A 19,531-nucleotide genomic window follows, 5' to 3' on the forward strand; every position below is an offset into this window, starting at 1 on the left:
AATAGCATCGAGCTAACCACACCATCTGAGAGCCAGCCTGCTGTTTACTCACAACTCACCTACATTCCTGTCCAATAAGCAAAAAAGAGAATTAAGGTTGGTTATGTGCAGAAACTCCCTTCACTTCCACAGCAGACCCCAGTGCTCTGGAAAAAAAGCTTATGCTTTTGTTTCTGCTGGGCACTGTTCTCTCCTGCCTTCCAAAACTCCAGTGAAGCACCAAAACATGTGGCCTAGGTTGTGAATCTGTGTTCCTTCCTCAGTGGGAAGAGGAGCAGGTGGTGATGCATGCACGGTCTGAGCCTGAGGCTTAGCTGCCGCACAGGCACACATCTGGGTGTTAGAAGTGGCAAAACTTCTGGCTGTTGGAAGTGCAATGGCAATCATAGTGTAAGATAAGAGTGTTTGCATGGATGATGTCTGCAGAAAATTCTCTCCTTAGAACAGGCAATTGCCTGTTCAGAGCAAGTTGCGTGTCTTAGTAATGCTTAAATTTTTTCTTTGCAGTTACACAAGTGAACTTCACCTTACACGACTAAAAGGAACAGAAGGAGGCATTTACACATTTTTTGTGTCCAACTCTGATGCCAGCTCCTCTGTAACATTTAATGTCTATGTGAAAAGTAAGTAAAGTGAACAGTCTGAAATATTTCATTATCATAGTCATTGTATTTTATACAACATAATGTATGCACAAGATGTCACAGTGTGGTTCAGCATATGAGAGGCTTTCTGAAGTGAAGCACATGCTGGAAAACTAAATGTCAAGATATAAAAGTGCAGAGTACTCACACAAATCCACCTACTATCCAGCATGACTTTATATTCTAGCAAATGTATTCCAGAGATTACCAGAGAGCAGCTAGGTTGTTTATACAGAAAAAAACCTGCAGCACCTGGAAACATGATCTCAAAAATAAGTATGTATCATAAACCTTTTATAATTTGAGGTGGAACACGATACACAGGGATTATAATTTGCATTTTTGGCAACCAAGTTAAGCTTTTAATTGTCCTTAATTTGTTTGAGTTGGATGCAGAGTTTGAAAGCTTGTCAGGAAAATTACTCACATTTAGATGCCTTCTGGCATTTAAATACTTCTGTATAATAGTATAAATCACCATTGTTTTAGAGAAATGTGCATAGCTTTACAAATGTGTTTGTTGTCATCTCTGGGACATGCTTGTTAAGACAGAGCACTGGCCTCAGTTCCAAATAGCATTCTTCAAGACAAAAGCTAAACTTCAAAATCAATTCAATGAAACCTTCAGAACGCCCTGTTCTTAGCAGAGCCATCCTCTTAGAGCATTTCATGCACTCAGCTGACAAATGTTGGCTGCTGCTAAAGCCCAAGCTTAAGGAAAATTAAACCAAGAGAGACTTTGAGCCCAGCAAGAGGAACTGTATCGAAAGTAAGTGAATGTCCTACAAATGCACTTTTGTGTTGCTGCTATGCTTTAGCAGCAATGTGTCCTTTTTCTGGCATAGTTTTGTGCAGAGGACTGTCAAGACTTCCACAAATGCATCAAGTCCTTGCTGTTAATTTCTGAATTCTTCTTGTTTATCATTGAAGATCAACATTTGTAGCATCTCTATTAGCAACAACATAGTTTGGATCTAGAAATGTCACTTGGGCTCCTTTCAGAACTTGGTATTTCTTTCTTCATCTATGAATGTTGACCCTTGCATTGTGCCGTCTGTGTTTCTTAGATCTGATTTCTCAGATAAGGGCACTGGTGATCACAGATGTCCTTTATCTCAGTGAGTGAGCGTGGGTCACAGTCATGAGGGATAGTTCTAGTGTTTAAAAGATTAATGGAGCAAAATATTGAGCCAGAAGTTGTAATTTCTCTGAAGGAATGTGAGAAATTGCAGGTTGCCTATAGTCTGGGCACAAGAACTAAAAAAACACTATCTCAGTCTTGGCATCATCAGGCGTCAGTTCTCAATGCAGATCTCCATGTTGCTGCTTTTGAGGCATGTGCTACTTAGTAAAAGCTGAAAATCCCTGTGGCTCATGGGTAGGAAACCAGACCAGGATGGGAATAGAGAAGTGGAATGGACAAGGCAAGAGGGAGCATAGACACTTTTGTTCTTTTGAATGACTTGTCCATACAACCATCAAGTCTGTTTCCTTCTTTCTTCAACTACTTGTCATGTAAATAGCAAGCTCAGGCTTGGGATGCCATGAGGACACTTAAGCAGTCTCATAGAGCTCATGCTATCATGCACTGTGGCCCTGGGTAGATTGCAGTCATGGCTGAAGCAATTGGATTTGATGCACTTAACTCAAAAAGTTTCTTTTGGCATTTTGACTAAGCTCCTGTAAACATTTATTTCATTTTGAAAGAGAGAGATTAAAAGATTGGTCTTTCTAGGGGTTGTTTTTAACAACAACAACAACCCCTACAAAAGGGGTTTTCACTGGCTTGTAAAATGCTAATCATTTAGCTGTGAAATGCAAACTGCATGACAATATACCATATTATTTGACATAGCAGAGTGACTGCCAAAGGTGAGTCATGTGTGGGTGGGTCAGATCCTGATCTAATGGTGTGTCCTCATCTAACATTGCTGTCAGGGATTTTTCATAAATTACTTAGATATAGCTCATAATGTTTACATGTCTGGCTTGGGCATGTACCCAGCAGAAAATAACCAAACAGGTAAAACAGATTCATAATCAGGAGAATGTCTTCATGTAAATAAATAACGACATGAAAAACCCAGTGCAGAAGTACTTCACTTGGATTTAAACATATTTAGAAATTGCATATGCTAATCTGAAACAATACTAAATTGCTTTTAAAATAGTGTAGTAATTAATAATAAATGTATAGAGGTAAGCAGATCTAAAATTAGGAGTCAAAAAGAAAATTACAGCTTGACAAGCAGCATATTGTACTCAATTACAATTAAGAAACTGTAGAAATCTCCAGAGTGGCAAGGTATGGTATCTAGCAATTAGCAGAGGGATCTTCCAACTAGTAACTGAATTTAGTGCAAAATAATATCTCAGCTTAATTATAGTCAACAAAACATTATCTATGCAGTTAGGGCTCCTGCTGCAAAGAGAAAACTGGTCATGGTATTATAGATGCCACGAAGCCATGCTCAGTTGTTTTCTTGTCATTGAGCTATGCAGTAAACAATGAGGAATCACCATGATATTGCGAAAAATTTGTTACAATCGAGAAAATGTAGCTCCAGCAGGAAAAAAACTCTCTTTTTGTCTGGGATGACCGACAATACCTATTAAATGGTACTTTTTAGACATTTACTTCATTAACAATGAAGGAAGGGAAACTGGCGATAGAAAGCAATTGAATGCAGAATTCCATTATACAGAACATTGAAATAAAATGAGTGACCTCTTATAAGTAGTTTGATATATTCGGAATCAACATTAATAAAAGTTGAAAAGCAATTAATAAACTTAGTGAAATTAGAAGTTTAAGGCATTTAATGCGTGATTAGAAAAGACAGTATGTATATATGCTGAGCAATGTAATAAAATGTTGAATATTTAAGGACTTAAAGTCAGAACAGTTAGCAACATCTAGTCATTAGGAGTCTGATAGCAGGAGGGGCAATTAGGCAGTGCAAGTCATAAAATCTTAGCACAGTAAAATCCCTTTTACAAGGAAGATGCGTGGTGACAGCTTGGCATCTGTTTGCAAAAGCCAGCCCATCTTTGCTCCAGCATCCCCTGAAGTGCCTACACTGGTGGTTGAGGAAGGCGCTCTGGCTGCCAGAAAGGAGTGCAGCTGCTGAGATGCATGGCCTGAGTTGGCAAAGGAGCAGCCGGTGAGGATTGCAGTAGCAGCTGTCTCAGTCCCTTTGGGTATTGGTGCAGGGGGCTCTTTGCTGCCTCAAGTGAAATGCATCCCTTGATATTTCTGAGCCAGGGAGGCTTGGGAGCCCTCAGTGCTGGTGGGGAGAGTCTGATCATGCTAATTGCCACATCAAAATGCTTCACTAGGTACATGACAGGCAGAGCTGCTCTTAGGTCAGCACTTCTCAGAGGCTGCTGCACCTCAGCTTCCTGTAGTACCAAGGCTGGACCCCTCTGTCTGGGCTGCATAGCCTCTCATCTCCTCAGTCTTGCAGGATGAGTCCATGTGGACTTGTGTAGACAGGCTTTTATTGCACTAGGTTTTACAGTGGAAAGAGCCTAACTAATATAGGCATTTTAGTTTCCCTCACTCAGCTTCAGATGTTACATGCAGACCAACTCTGGCACAGTATTTTTTCCAGGGCTTAATGCACAGATGCCTCTTATATTTGACTTCTCAGTTCTCTCATTTCATGAGTTACATTGTGCTGTAATGTTGCCTAAACCACAGCATATATCTAAACAAATAGCACATGGGTTGTAGTTTAGCTAATTACAATTTCACAATCCAGCCATTTTGACTGGAATTTCAGAAACGTGAATTACATGTGTTGTGTGAGCACTGAGGCTGGGTGAGATGCTGTGTGGTCTCAGAAAGTTCCTCACCAAATGAGTAATGCTGAAAATCAGTCTCAACATTTCTCAACAATGTTTGGTTCTTGGTGTTTTGCATAAAACACAACATGCGGATTTAGAAATGAAAGAACATTCGGTTCCTGTAACATGAGTCACGAGGAGGTGGTATGTGATTGAGAATATACGTGTGCTTTGTTGACTCCAATTTAATCAGAGAGTAGAATATTCATTAAAAACTAACACCGTGCAGTCTTCACACATTACTTTTATCTGAAATAAATCTATGTTTTTCCACTGCAGTCTGCACAGCTATACTACTTTCTAGAATTAGGAGTTCAGCTTACATTTCTGTAAAGCCATATTAACTGATAATAGGCTCTTAACTTGTATCTATTGGGTTAGTGGAGTCATTGCAATGTGGCCTTTCACAGTTTCTTTAGTTCACTTCTGTTTAGGTGATTTTGCAAGGAAACTAAGGTTGTTAAGGGAAGTAAGGTCACTAATTGCAGTTGCATCAGGGAAAAAGCCCTTACTGTGTTGGTGGTACTCTTGGCTGAAGCCTATGACATTGGACTACTGACTCTGAAGTCCAAGTGACTGCACTGGTTTCCTGACATACTTGAAACAGGAGCTCCTAAACCAACTGCAAGGACTAACTCCTGTGCAGGATGTAACAGAAGGTATTGATTGGATTAATTGCTTTCTAAACTACCAGAGCAATCACCAATTCTCATTTGGAAAGCTAATACATTCAGCCAAGTGTTGGCTTCCTCTACCTGCAGTGTTCCAGAGAATCAGGCAGTTGGGCAGTTCAGTATGTTAGAGGGGTGCATGTCCTCTGTCAAGGAGGTCTGCATGGTTGCCTTGCATTGTAGTTCCTTTCCTGGATGCAGTGGTAATGCTGAATACACAGTGAAGATTCAAGAGGGATGTGGTTTGACAGATTTAGTAGGCTTTTAACTGGGAAGAAACTGTCCTTTCTACAGATGGGTAAAGTCATGGTGTGCAGAAATGGGAACTTTACTGTTGTTCCAAGCACACACTTCTTTGGGTTGTTTAAGCTCTTGGGTTTGATGGTTTAGGATTTTTTATCAACTCAAATACTATGGGGAGATGAGGCATTCTTCTAATGTCCAGCCCAAGCATTCAGTGTAAGAACTAATATTTTCACAGGGGTTAGATTTTTGCAGGTCAGACCCAGACATCCTTGAGAATAAGAAGGTCTTGCTCACCTAAGTTATTCCATGGATTATGAGGCTCACATGCTGATGGTGTGAAGAGCAAATAGCAGTGTACATTCTGTGTTCCCCTAGTGGATGACTGTTGTTTTTCTTTATTGCAGCAAAACCTGAGATTCTCACTCTGGATATACTTAGCAATGGTGTTCTCCAGTGTGTAGCAGCTGGATTCCCAGCCCCTACCATATACTGGTATTTTTGCCCAGGAACTGAGCAAAGGTAAGTGAAGTAAACAAGAGTCTCCAAAGGTTATTTTAGGTGCAACACATCCAATTACTAATTACAAATTAAGAACATGGAATGACTTGGTAATAGTTACATTCAAATGTTGCATTGTGGTTCTCATCCCTTTTGGCATTGCAGTTTTTACAGTATATTGTGAGAAGGCAGGAATACATTTAATTTTTCTCCTTTATATTCTGTCCTTGAAAGGGGAATAACCAACACTTTATGCTGTGTAAAAGTAAAAGCCAAAGTTTCTGCTGCAAGCTAGCTATGGCTTTTATTAGCCTGACCCCAAATGACACATGTTCTATATGCAATTTCACAGAATGGCAATCACAGAATCGCTCACAAATATGGCTGTTATAATTTGTTTTATTGTGTAATAAAGTAATTTTTCCAGACATAATGTAATTAGATTTCTGTTCACATGAAACATATGACAAGTAAACAAGTACAGTGTTGTTATGAATGAAGTTGGATGTTTTTAAGACCAGGTGTTTATAAGAAGATTGTAGAGTTTCACTGTAAAATGAGTGAGCATCTGTGAAGCAAGTTTTAAGGTTTTGCTTAACTTCCCCCATGGTTATAGATATCATACTAGCAAGTAACAGGTCTCCTTCCCACCACTGTAATTTGTTTTATGTCTAAAATAATTGTTATTCCCTTAATGGTTTAAAATAGTACCTTTTTAAAAAGGTACTATTTTAAATGTGTGCTCATGTAGTAAATATATGACATATGAAGGAGAAGCAATATCTTGAGAGAAAAGAATTAGCTATTTTCTGACTGCATATAAGCTTAATGGTGTTTATGTATATCATGGACTTCTGTTGTGCTGTAATAAGATGATCCTTGGGGAACATTTTCAGAAGTGGGTAATAGACCACAACTGTTTGACAATGAAATTGAAAATGTATGTCGTATGGTATATAACTCATAGAGAAGTTACAGACTTAGATATGTCTAACCAAAAGACATGGTCTCCAGCAAAAACCCGAGATTCTCACTCATCATGGTCTCCAGTTGGGCCAGGCTAAGTGTATGTATCCATTTCTCCCACTACATGCAAGACTATGAGACACCATGAGTAGGCTGTTTCAGGGTTAAGATTTGCAGCTGAATCCCTTTGTTGCAGAGTCGTTCAGTTCTCTGTGGGTCTGGCATTTCAGGTAGCAATCTGTTGCAGGTAACTGTCAGTATTGTTTCTCCAGGTGTTTTGATTCACCAACAATATCCCCCATGGATGTCAAAATTGGTTACACAAATTCATCAGTACCGTCATTTGAACGAATCCTGGTTGAAAGCACCATTAATGCCAGCATGTTCAGGAGCACCGGCACCGTGTGCTGTGAGGCCTCCAGCAATGGGGACAGGAGCTCTGCTTTCTTCAACTTTGCTATTAAAGGTAATGTCCACAAAACATGGGTGGTGTGTGGCTCTTTCTGGAAAAGGATTTTAAGTGGTTTAGCTGTAAGAAGGTTCACAGTACTGTGCACATGATAACATAGTATGTTGCATGTTCTGCCTGTCAAAGTCTTTTTTAATTTTTCAATGACTATTGTAGTACTGTCTTTTTATGGCACCTGTTCTGCAGTGCAGTATGTAGGTGGGTTTCTTCTGTCTTTGCATGCATCACAGAGGAAAACCACCTACAGCATTACCCTGGCTTTCCCCCCCACTCTCCCTTTTGTTTTCTTGTTTTTCTGCTGTGACTATTTAGGCCATCATTTCTTTTTTCGAAGAAAGATTGCATTTTATTTTAGGTTTTTACAATGTCTCAGGAAAAATGCAGTCCCCAAGTTGCCTGGAGCCTAAGTGTCCTGCTGCTATAAAAGAAGTAACAACAACATACTGCAGAAGGGCTTATGAGTTTTGTAGTGGTATTTGTAGGTTTGTGGGGGAGAAGAAAAACCCACTAAAACATAGATGATTTGAAATGTATTTGTAAAGCTGTGCTCTTCTTTGCAAAACCAAATGTTCTGTTTCTTTTTTTTTTTTTTTCCTGTTACACCCAGATAAAACATACAAACAAATACGCCAGATTTGGGGCAGATGGGTTGTAGTAGTATGGTATTTCTTCGCTACTTGCCACAACCTCTCCTTGTAAAGGGTGTGCTGTAGTGATCATATTTAGGTGGGGGGCAAAGGGGAAGAGAAGAATTTGGGACTTCAGATAAAAGCTTCTTTCTTTAACCTAACTTGACTGAGATCATGCAAACCCCTTGCATTAACTGATCTGAGTGCCAAACCTCCTGAATTAATGAAGCTGAGATTCCAAAGGCATCAAACTGCATGGTTTCTGTGCCAGCTCCATCTCTCACAGGTCATTCAGGAAGGACATTCTGATACACCTGGAGCACATCTGGGAAAGTCAAAATCCCAAACTGTATTTCACAAAGAAGAGACAAGGAAAGGTTTTCACTTGCATCTTTTAAATTTAGTTTTTCTTGTTCAGTATTTTTAGGAGAATTTTCTGTTTCTTTTTAGAGCAAATCCGTACACATACCCTTTTCACCCCTTTACTAACTGCATTTGGAGTTGCTGCAGGACTGATGTGCATCATAGTCATGATCCTGGTGTACATATATTTGCAGGTAAAATCAGAAGCCCCTTTGCCTGAATTAAAAAAGTGTGTGAGCTACTTGTTGAGTCTTCATTAGTAACAGCCATTCTCTTTCTTTTCCAGAAACCCAAGTACGAAGTTCAGTGGAAAGTTGTTGAAGAAATAAATGGAAACAACTATGTTTACATAGATCCAACACAACTTCCGTATGATCACAAATGGGAATTTCCTAGAAACCGTTTGAGTTTTGGTTAGTTTAGATTTATTTAACTTCATCTACAAGGTGGAACCTTCAGGTCTCATATGAGACTTTGGTTAAACACAGCGGGGTTTTGTCACAAAGTTGTTGCACAATAATGCAGATAGTGATAATTGCTCATTCTTGCCTTGGGACAAAAGGCAAGCAGGTGTGTCTGCAATAGCTACCTTGATATAATAAAGTAAAATGTTGAACCCTACAGGAAGAAGTACTCAAAGTCCTTACAGAGTATTTTGTTTGCTTTATTAGGTAAAACCCTTGGCGCTGGAGCTTTTGGAAAAGTTGTTGAAGCCACTGCTTATGGTTTATTCAAGTCTGATGCTGCTATGACAGTAGCAGTAAAGATGTTGAAAAGTAAGTTGCTGTAGTATACTACACTGTGTTTTCTCTCTTCCACCTGGTTGGTGTGTTACATACTGAATGCTGTGCTTTGCCTTGCAGCAAGTGCCCATTTAACGGAGAGAGAAGCCTTGATGTCAGAGCTCAAAGTGCTGAGTTACCTTGGAAACCACATAAATATTGTGAATCTGCTTGGAGCTTGCACTGTTGGAGGTGGGGTTATCTGCAGATTATTGATTATTTCTGTTCTTTTTTAATTGCCAGGAGGATGAACTTTGTGAGGAAGAATCCAAGGTGCAGCTCTAAGTGTAGAAATGATAAAATTCATCCTAAAATCTTACATTTCATGCTTAGACAAGTTGCAGATCATCATGATTATCACCTATGATTTACTGAATCTAGATTTTAGGCTCAACTACTACTGTAAAAACAGTAGTAAGACCAATGTAGCTGCAGCTAAACAGGAAGGTTGCTTTTATTCTCTTTCATGTGAACCATTGGGTGCTTTCTTCTTGAGAGACAACAAAATGAATGGTATAAATTTTTACCTCCACCACACTGTTCCTCATTAATGAGAACTGGTTCCTTGTTGGTATCCAAGGTGAAGTCAACAGGTTTGTCTTGTCTAGTCTTCCAACCTTCTGTTTAAACTGCAAATGTATCTGTTAAGGCAGCATTAAAAGCACAAATTCTAAGCAGCTGAAAGTTGAGAAAAGTAATTTGCCAAAGAATGTATTGCACAACTATGTTTTAAATTAGTATTAACTTCATAAGTTTGTTTTCCTGCACAATAAAACTACAAAACTTGCAGCTACAAAACCTCCTGAAGTGTCAATAGAGAATGCTAAAAACTTGTATTTTTAATTTGTATGCATTTTAATATGAAAGATGGTATTGCTTCTTACACATTTTTCAAAGAAAAGGAACCTGTGAAAATTCATATAGACAAGGGCAAAACATTTCTTACAATTAATTATTTAAAAATAGGATGAAACAATTTTTTTTAAGCATCCAACTAAGTTGACTCACTGGCCCAAATGCATGTCTCTCTCAGTGGAAAAAAATGTGGTGTCTGTAAGAAAATCACACCACAAACTCGTCTTTTGCTATTGTGAAAGCTGTAATTTTTAACTGCAGAAAAATGGAAATAAATCAGTTAGGAAATGATGGTACAGAGTAAACTTAGAAATGAAATAACACACAGTGTAATTATATAGTCAATGTTTGTAGCTGGAGTCATTCACTCAAAAAACATATATTTGATCTATAAATATCCATGCTGAAGATTACTTGATTCCTTTTCTGATTTCATTTTAATATTCTAAAACCTTGTGCAATGTAGTTTTCTGTTGCAGTGGGCTGTTCTGTTTGATTTTTCCTATTATACTGCAGAATATAACACTCTACATCATTTCCAGAACATTACTGAAGGAGTGTGAAGCTCTACTGTAAACAGAAGTGAATCAAAAGGATTAATGTTTGAAGCTTGAGTTACTCTTAATGTTTGGAACAAATAACTTCCTTCAGGAAGCAAGCAAAATCAAACAGATGTGTCTGGCCAGAAACATTATCACATGAAAAAAGAGAAAAAGACTTATTTGTTGAATTTTTATACAATGCAATGCAATCGAGGGGCAGAACATTAATTGGGACACAGCTTTATCTGGACCATAGTTGTTCATCTGTGAAAGGGAATATGCTGGGTTACTTTCCTGTAACTTTTCAAGTCTAGACAGTGCTAGACAGTGTGATTTTTTTAATAGTCCAGCCTGTGTGCTTCACTGAATGCTAGCTTTATGTAAGGTTTTCTGCTTTAAAAGCAATACTCACCAGCTTTCTAAACCTTACATGCATCTACAGGTCCCACTCTGGTCATTACAGAATATTGCTGTTATGGTGATCTCTTAAATTTTCTGAGACGGAAACGAGATTCATTTATTTGTCCAAAACATGAAGAACACGCAGATGCAGCTGTTTATGAGAACCTTTTGCATCAGTCAGAGCCTGCAGCGTAAGTATGACCTGCTGAAATGTACTTGCGCTTTTAGAAGATTGGGACGGAGGCAAAATCAAAGTTTATTAGGGATAAGAGGTGTGGAGAAACATTTAATGCAGCAGGCTTTGAAGATTCTCTGCTGCACAAGAAAACAATTTAATTAAGAGGCTATTTGTTCAGAGGGTGGTTTATTTGAACAGTGTCATTATATACAGAGTGGATTGTATGCGCTCTTTGTTTCTCTTCTTTATCAAATTTTCTGCAGTTATTTCATGCACCTCCTTGGCTCCAATTTTTTTTGTATTTATTATTATTAAACTTTGATAATGCTTATTTGGGAGCTTAAATGACATTTTCCCCAGTGTCAGGCTGTTAGTACCCTGAGTTCTCCCAAATTCCTGCCTTCATAAATGACTTTTTACAAAGTAAAACCAATGTCTTAAAATGTCAGCAGCAGGCTGCCACTGACAGCTCACTGCATTTTGAGGTGAAACAACCTGTGTCATGACTGAGATTGCTCTTGTACTTAATTCATCTGTATATTTTTAACTATGTTTTATATACCATCCCAGAGTTCTTTCCAAGGGTGTTTCCAAGCAGATTTCCTTCCATTTGCAAAGTGAAAGACAGCTTACCAAAACCTAGGGCCTATTAAAATACCTTCTCATTCTAAATTTTAGTCTTTTTATTGCCCCAGTGGGCCCATTACTTTGTGTTGGCAGTCACAAAAGAAGCAGGCAGACCTAAGAAGTTGGAAGAATTCTTTATCCCAGCAAGACCTAGTACTGTGAAGCTGTTTGTGCCATGGCAATGAATAGGTAGCTGGGGATGCCCCAGAGAGGTTGGGACCACTGGGGTGATGAACATAAGGCTGTGATTTGCCATTGGACGTGTTTGCCCTCCAAATTTGCCATTGCCTTCTGTTCAGTGAAGGGATCTTGCTGTTTAAGCATATTGAGTTATTGTAAATTGAGTTTACAAACTGCAAATTGTAAATTGAGTTATTTACTAACAGCAGAGTATTTACAAAATTCTCATCTTAGTATTTTCTGCTGCTGAATATGTCAGATATATTTCTGGTGGTAACTAAAGCTATTGGTGATCTCATTGCTCCTTCCCATGTTAGCTCTGTGGCTGCATTTATTGTTCTTAAACTAAGCAGATGTTTCAGGCCAAGGAAGTATATGAATTCTAGTGGTAATGAAGTGAAAAATGCCAAAGTACATCCATCATTTCTAAAGGTGCCTAACTGTATAAACCACATAGTATGAAAATCTGAATACATTTGAATTATATATAGCAATAAGAAAATTTAAACTTAAAAGAATCTGGCAGATGGCTGTCCCAAGCCTCGACTGATTTTTTGAAATACATATGAATCCCCTATGGAACTTGGGAATTTCTGAATTTAACATTTTTTACCATTTGTCTTCTGAATTTCAATTGCCAATTGAGCTGCTGAAATAGTCTGGTAGAAGTTGGCCTAAGCAGAAAAAGAAAGCACTAGCAGATCCTGTGAAATATCTGGATCTTAATTTATAGAGAATGAAGTCTGTATAAACAGTATTTATGTGAATGGTTTTGTTTGCTCACCTGAGCCAACTCAAAACTTTGAGTTGTACCATTAACTGTACCAACAAACCTCTCTTTCTGTACAGGCATTTCCTCATTTTTTTCAGACACCCATGAATTTCCAGTCAACTGATCATCTGTAAAGCAATTATTCAGAACATTGGCCTGATGTTGACTTTTTGTTTGGATAGCTTTTGAGACCTTTTTCACTAAACTTTGTTTCTTTTGTTCTGCTGCCTCTACAGTGATGTTGCCAATGAGTACATGGACATGAAACCAGGAGTGTCATATGCAGTCCCACCAAAGGCTGACAAAAAACGACCTGTGAAGTCTGGTGAGTTCAGTGACAAGGAATTCTGTTTGCTGATGGGAGTGCAGGAAAACAGGCTTTATGGATTTGTTCAGTTTTAGCATATTTGTCTTTTATGAACAAGGACACTTAAAACTCAGTAATTGATGTGAGAAGGCTTGAAAAAGAACAATGTGCTGTAATTTTAATTTCTTCACACTTAAATGGAGTATCAGGATTATTTTTATTTTTTGGTGATGGGCTATTTATGTGATTCTAGACTGGTAGTTACTAGAATTACTGTTTTGTTTAATGTCAAAACAACTCTGCATGATTACACTTACTTAACTCAAAAGCTGTTGTTGTTTACATTTTGTAGGATCCTACACTGATCAGGATGTTGCCCTTTCTATGCCAGAAGATGATGAACTTGCTTTAGATGTAGAAGATCTGCTAAGCTTTTCTTACCAGGTGGCAAAGGGCATGAGCTTCCTTGCCTCCAAAAACGTAAGTTAAGAATTTTTCAGAGATTGGCAGAATCCGTAGATGTTTTGTCACTTTCAGTGTTTTAATGTGATCTGTGTGTTTAAATGCTGAATATTTCAATGTTCTTTTCACCAAGCACTGCAAACTGATAGGCTCCCTCCCATACCTGAAACTTTACATGGTGCTAGAGTTGTATATTGTGCTTACTGGCCAAAAGTGATGTTTTATATCCCCTAAGACAGAAGTCAATGCAAAGCAGTGCTATTGCATATCCACTGCTGAGGGTAGTTGAATCAGTGCAAAGGTGTCTATTTGCATGAGTTTTAAAAAATATTGCACTTGCTACTTCTCTCATGCAGAATACTGCCTTAAACAGGGGAGATATCACATTGTGTGCTCTTTTTTGTAAGCATGGCTTAATTCACAGGAGATGTCTTAATTTTTAATTTTCTGAAAAGATAAGATCAGGTGAGAGACCCACAAAAAATCTTCATTGGCTACACTGAACATAATAGACATTCCTCTGGGTTTGATAGGAGAGGTATCGCATAACAGAAGGGGATTTATAAAGAAGTCTTAAGCACAGCATAATTAATATCTTCCTGGGGTTTTTCTTACATTTTATTGCAAAAATGCCATTTAACATGCAAACATTATAACTAATGCAGTTACTATGGGTGCAACTTAAATAAAGTGTAAAACCAAACTTAGGCAATTCAAGGAAAGGAAGACAATCCTGGAGTCCTGTGTTACTATTGGGAAATTTGTCTCGAACTCTGCTCTGAGGAAAGTGCACATTAAAACTTGTTTTTGCACTTGTGTTTTTTCTCCCACTGTTCTTTCTTCCAAAACAAAGCATAAGCCGTTAATTTTTCATCTATCAACACATTCAAAACAGGCCTGAACATGCAAACATACCATATTACAGATGATACACAGATTCACCACACTCCCGCATCCTTCACTGTTGAGACCATGTAGTGCTTAGCACAGACATTCTTTATTTCTTCTGTTATCCTAAAGAGTAGCCCCCGGATTCACTATGTATTATTGCTGGTGACTTTTTCTTTATAGTCCTTCCATTTTTACAGACACAGTGGCATTAAATAGCAAAGGCAATAAAGAATGTAAAATCACCTCACCTTGAGGATGGGAAGTAATGAGCAGTATTGCTTTTGCAGGGCCGAGTTAACACCTATATCACAGAGTTAAACTGCAAGTGCACTAATGTGTTACTGGTCCTCTTCAGTTGTTGTATACTTACACTGTTTTGGCTCCAGCAGTTAAATTAGTTAATGCAGACTGCCATGGGTGAGCTGGTAGATAGATTCCCAAGGAGGCAAGGTGCCTCAGATTGCCTCACATGCCTGAGGCTGGAGGGTCCATGAAGACCAGCACGCAGCACACAGAATACCCAGCTGCTCTTGTACTACTTGTCAAGGCTGTGCAGGAGTCGAGATAGGAGCTTGTTCTGGGAGGACAGCTGCCTTAAGCACTCGGTGCCTTAATCGTAAGACAGAGCTTCCTCCCTTGGACAAAGTCTCTGTTCAATGCAAACTGCACTGATTCTGGAGGAGCAAGGCAGAGCCATACTGACTCTTGGCTGTTCCTTCAACTTACTGCTTCATTGCTGTATGACAGCTGTACATATGCGAAGTGAAGAATGCATTGTATACAGAAGTGAATGAGAGTCTACCAAAAGAGTGGAACTACTGAAAATCATTCCTTGTATAAGCATGCTAAAGGGACAGACATTAAGTTACTTGTGCAATCTGCAGTTATTTTCTCAGCTTGATTTTCATAACTTTTGATATTTTAGGTCATTTTTTGGTTAGAAATTCCAAAAGTTCTGTATTCCAAGGAAAAAAGAAAAATTGCACTGTCTTCAGTTATTTTTTAAACAGCTGTGGCCTGCATGCTAAATACCATCAGTAAAGCTGAAGCTTAATACTTATCTTTCCAGATGAAAGAAGAAATCATTTTGTTAGAGAATCACCTCCATTCTCTAACAAACACACATGAGCTCCACAGTTTTATACAAAGAAACACAGCTGCTGGGAAACTCAGGCACCCTTCTGGAACTACAGTTACCAACACATGCCCACTTCTAAAGTAAAAACTGGAATATAAGGTGGTTAGGTCACTGAATGACCATCCATTGAAAGATACTGGCATGTGAGAATTTCCACTATTTTAAAATACTTAAGTCTGCTTAAGCTCTTGTAGGTACTTAATAATTCAGCTTTCCAGATGATTATTTCTGTTATAGGATTCAGTTTCTGTGTTTGTGTGCTTTGAAGTTGTTAGCATAATTTCCCTGTTTTCAGATTTTCAGCACTTCTATATAAATGACAATAGCTACTTAATAGAATATTGGGACTATTTTGGAAACAAAACACATTTTCCCTCTACTTTGTTCTGTATTAGTAAACAAGTGATGATTTTGATAAATCAGAAAAAATTACATTAAATTTTAGCTGAGAATGTGAAACACTGCAAAATTCAATGACTGCAACTGGTATTTTCTAAACTAAATGCATAGACAACCTTATTACTGTGTATTGATGTTATTATTGTAAATATGCAACATCAGAATGTTTACTTATCTGAGTAAGGTTATTAGCACATGGCTTCATTGTGATTTACAGCTTGCCTTAAAATGTATAATACAGTAAGTTACACAGCTAAGTAAACACATAACCAAGCCTATTAGGGATATTATCAACTAGTTTTGTTTATTTGCCTTTATTTAGTGCATTCATAGGGATCTGGCCGCAAGAAATATTCTTCTAACTCATGGTCGAATTACTAAAATCTGTGACTTTGGCCTGGCAAGAGATATAAGGAATGACTCAAATTACGTGGTCAAAGGAAATGTAAGTATACATGATACTTAATGCACTTGTTTTAAGTTAAGCAAGTTCCCGTTGTCTTGATCTGCAAATAAAAGTCTTTTTTAGTTAGATGGAAATCTGGATTTTCCAGTTCTGGTATATATATATATATATATATATATATATATATCTCCATGTTGGCTAGGGGAGAAAATTTCTGACATAGATGTGTGTGCTGACAAAATCCTTGGTTTATACTTGTTATACTGGAAAATATGTGCTCATACCTGAATGTATATTGTAGTGGAAGAAATGTTTTTGCTGCACCAATATAATGTCCAGTCTTCTTATTATACATGAATATACTCAAAGGTACTGCTCTGTAAGTAATTGCTATTTTTGACATGGAAATACTCTAGTATCCCAGTCCTAAATTTTGGAATTATTTGGAAACATTTTCCCTGGGCATTGCACTATTTGTCCATTATTGAAATAGTTTATTTTAAAAATACCTAAATAATTAGGGTTTTATTTAGCTTATCCTTTTCTGTAAGGGAGCACTCAGACAATGAAAACTAAAGCATGAATTTACTGATTAGTGCATCAGTGGGAGGCAAAAACATCTTGGTTTTCTCTGATTCAATATAGATATCATAACCTTGTATGTGTTACAAAGACCATTTTAGTTTGAAGCTGTGGTTCAAATCCTGTAGCAGGGTTGGAACAAGACACTATATTTTGATGAGAAAAGTTTAAAACCTCCCATGTAGAAGAGTACCAACCTCACAAGTACCTATTAAACCTCTGGAGGGGTACAAAGGCACTTTGAAGTGGTGCAGATTACCTTGGCAGCACTTGCGGTCCCCTTTAAAGTGCCAGTGCAGTAAAAAGAGCCCTACTACAAAAGAAAATCGAGCTTCTCTGTGGTTAAGCTGGGGAAGTGTTTATGAAGTATAGGTATTTTGCATCTCAAACTGATTTATGCTGCCTGGCTTAATGTTTTAAGTCTGTGTCAAATAGGTGCAGCCAGCTGCTGCCTTCAGAGTACATATGCTTTCACTTGCACTGTTTCTCAAAGGAGAAGATCCCTGTTCAGCAAGGCAGCCCTTGTTCCCAGTTCAGCTGAGGGCTTTCATGATCTTAATGATGAGGGGCTGGTCATTACTTAGGGGCTTGACAACACATGATCTGAAGCTTACCTGTCCTGGCCTTGGCAAGCTGATAAAGGGAGAAAATCCCACACCTGAGCATCTCTCACCAAAGGGGTTTGCCACTCAGTTAACTTCAGTCAATCCATGGTACCTCAGGTGTGACATAAATATGCTGCAGTGCTGTTACCCAGCAGGCCTTGATGTCTCAGATACCTACAGCATCCTTATTTTAGGCTGTGAGACATACAGGTTTATTGGTTTTCTTCAAAACAACGTCAGTACCAGCCACTGGTTGCCTAGAAGTTCAGGTTAGGGAGCAATAGGAACTGAAACAATTAATGAATGCCTACTGTGACAAAATATTGAGTAGCATTTAGTGTAACCAAGCTACTTTCAGGCTCAAGGTCAGGTCAAGAGCTGACTGATCATAAAGGGTCCTGGGAGTAGGAAGTTTAGACCAGCAGCTTAGGAGGGAAGTGTGCAATTGAGTTTTATTTGTCTAGGTTATCCTTGAAATTTCCCAAGTTCATAGAATCACAGAATCATAGAATGGTTTGGGTTGGAAGGACCTTCTAAGATCATCTAGTCCAACCCCTCTGCCATGGGCAAGGACATCTTTCATTAGATCAGGTAGCTTAGAGCGCCATCCAGTCTGACCTTCTCCGGTGTCGGAAATGTTGCCTCAATGAAGTATCCACAACCTCTCTGGATTACCTGTTCCAGTGTCTCACCATCCTTATAATGTTCTTTTTCCTTGTTTCCAATCTAAATCCATGCCCTTTCAGTTTAAAACCACTTTTCCTTGTTAAGTCATCACAGGCCCCAGTAAAAAGTCTCTCTCCATCTTTTCTCATAAGTCCTCTTTATATAGGATGCAGTGAGGTCTCCCTTCTCCAGACTGAGAAACCCCAGCTCTTTCAAACTTTCTTCACATGAGATGTGTTCAAGCCCTCTGATCATTGGAAGAAAGAGGTCTGGTTTCTTCCAAAGCAGGAAGAGTGTTTAGGACAGAGGTCTGACCAGCTCCTACAATCAGACAAGGAAAGGGCAAATGAGGGAGAGGAAGGAAGCAAATGCAAAGGCTTCCTGTGTCCTTTCTTCTGCTCCAGTTAGCATTCGTAAGGGATTTTTCTATACCCACACAAACTTATAAAAAAATCACAGAAGCATAGAATTGTTCAGGTGGTAAAAAACCTTTTAGATCATTCACTCCAACTGCTAAGCCCAGCACTACCAAGTCCCCTAAATGATTTCTCTAAGCCCCACATCTAACACGTCTTTTAAATATGTCCAGGGATGGTGACTTACCACTTCCCCAGGCAGCCTGTTCCAAAGCTTGACAGGCCTTTTGGGGAAGAATTTTTCCTAATATCTAATCCAAACCTCTCCTGGCACCATCCAAGGCCATTTTCTGTGGTCCTGTCACTTGCGTAGAAGAGACAGATCCCCACCTTGTTACAGCCTCCTTTTGGGCAGCTGCAGAGAGCGCTAAGATCTCCCCCAGCCGCCTTTTCTTTGGGATAAATGACTCCAGATCCCTCAGCGTCTCCCTGTAGGGCTTTATGTTCCAGACTCTTCATTACCTTCATTGCCTTTCTTTGGAAACACTCCAGTACCTAAATGTCAATGTTGTAGTGAGGGGCTCAGAACTGGACACAGGATTTGAGGTGCAGCCTCACCAGTGCCTAGTACAGGGGGACAATCACTGCCCTGGTCCTGCTGGCCACACTATTGCTGACACAGGCCAGGGTGCCATTGGCCTTCTTGGCCACCTGGGCACTCACTGGCTCCTGTTCAGCCCCTGTCACCAGTACCCACAGGTCCTTTTCTGCTGGACAAATTTCCAGCCACTCATCCCCCAGCCTGTAGCAAGGCATAGGCTTGTTGGGACCCAAGGGCAGGATCCACCTCTTGGCCTTTTTGCACCTCATACAATTGGTTTGGCTCATCAATTCGGTTTGTCCAGGTACCTCTGCAGAGCCTTCCTTCCCTCCAGCAGATCAACACTTCTGCCCAATATATATATATTAATATATATTACTTTAATTTGAATTTTATTTTTTCTGCTGATAGACTGAGGAGTTAATACAGATGTGTTGACTAAAGC

General features: G+C 38.9%; 1 protein-coding gene across 1 annotated transcript in view; it reads left to right on the top strand.

Annotated features, from left to right (window-relative positions):
* The window catches only part of KIT (KIT proto-oncogene, receptor tyrosine kinase), a 55,471-nt gene that overhangs the window by 31,052 nt on the left and 4,888 nt on the right, over nt 1–19,531 (top strand). Inside the window, exons 7-17 of the mRNA XM_030271088.4 lie at nt 508–623; nt 5,815–5,929; nt 7,147–7,340; nt 8,423–8,529; nt 8,622–8,748; nt 9,007–9,111; nt 9,199–9,309; nt 10,957–11,107; nt 12,910–12,998; nt 13,333–13,460; nt 16,193–16,315. Of these exons, the coding sequence (XP_030126948.4) occupies nt 508–623; nt 5,815–5,929; nt 7,147–7,340; nt 8,423–8,529; nt 8,622–8,748; nt 9,007–9,111; nt 9,199–9,309; nt 10,957–11,107; nt 12,910–12,998; nt 13,333–13,460; nt 16,193–16,315 (1,366 nt within the window). The remainder of the gene's footprint in view (nt 1–507; nt 624–5,814; nt 5,930–7,146; nt 7,341–8,422; nt 8,530–8,621; nt 8,749–9,006; nt 9,112–9,198; nt 9,310–10,956; nt 11,108–12,909; nt 12,999–13,332; nt 13,461–16,192; nt 16,316–19,531) is intronic.

The sequence above is a fragment of the Taeniopygia guttata genome, chromosome 4 (genome assembly GCF_048771995.1).
Source record: "Taeniopygia guttata chromosome 4, bTaeGut7.mat, whole genome shotgun sequence".
NCBI lineage: Eukaryota > Metazoa > Chordata > Aves > Passeriformes > Estrildidae > Taeniopygia > Taeniopygia guttata.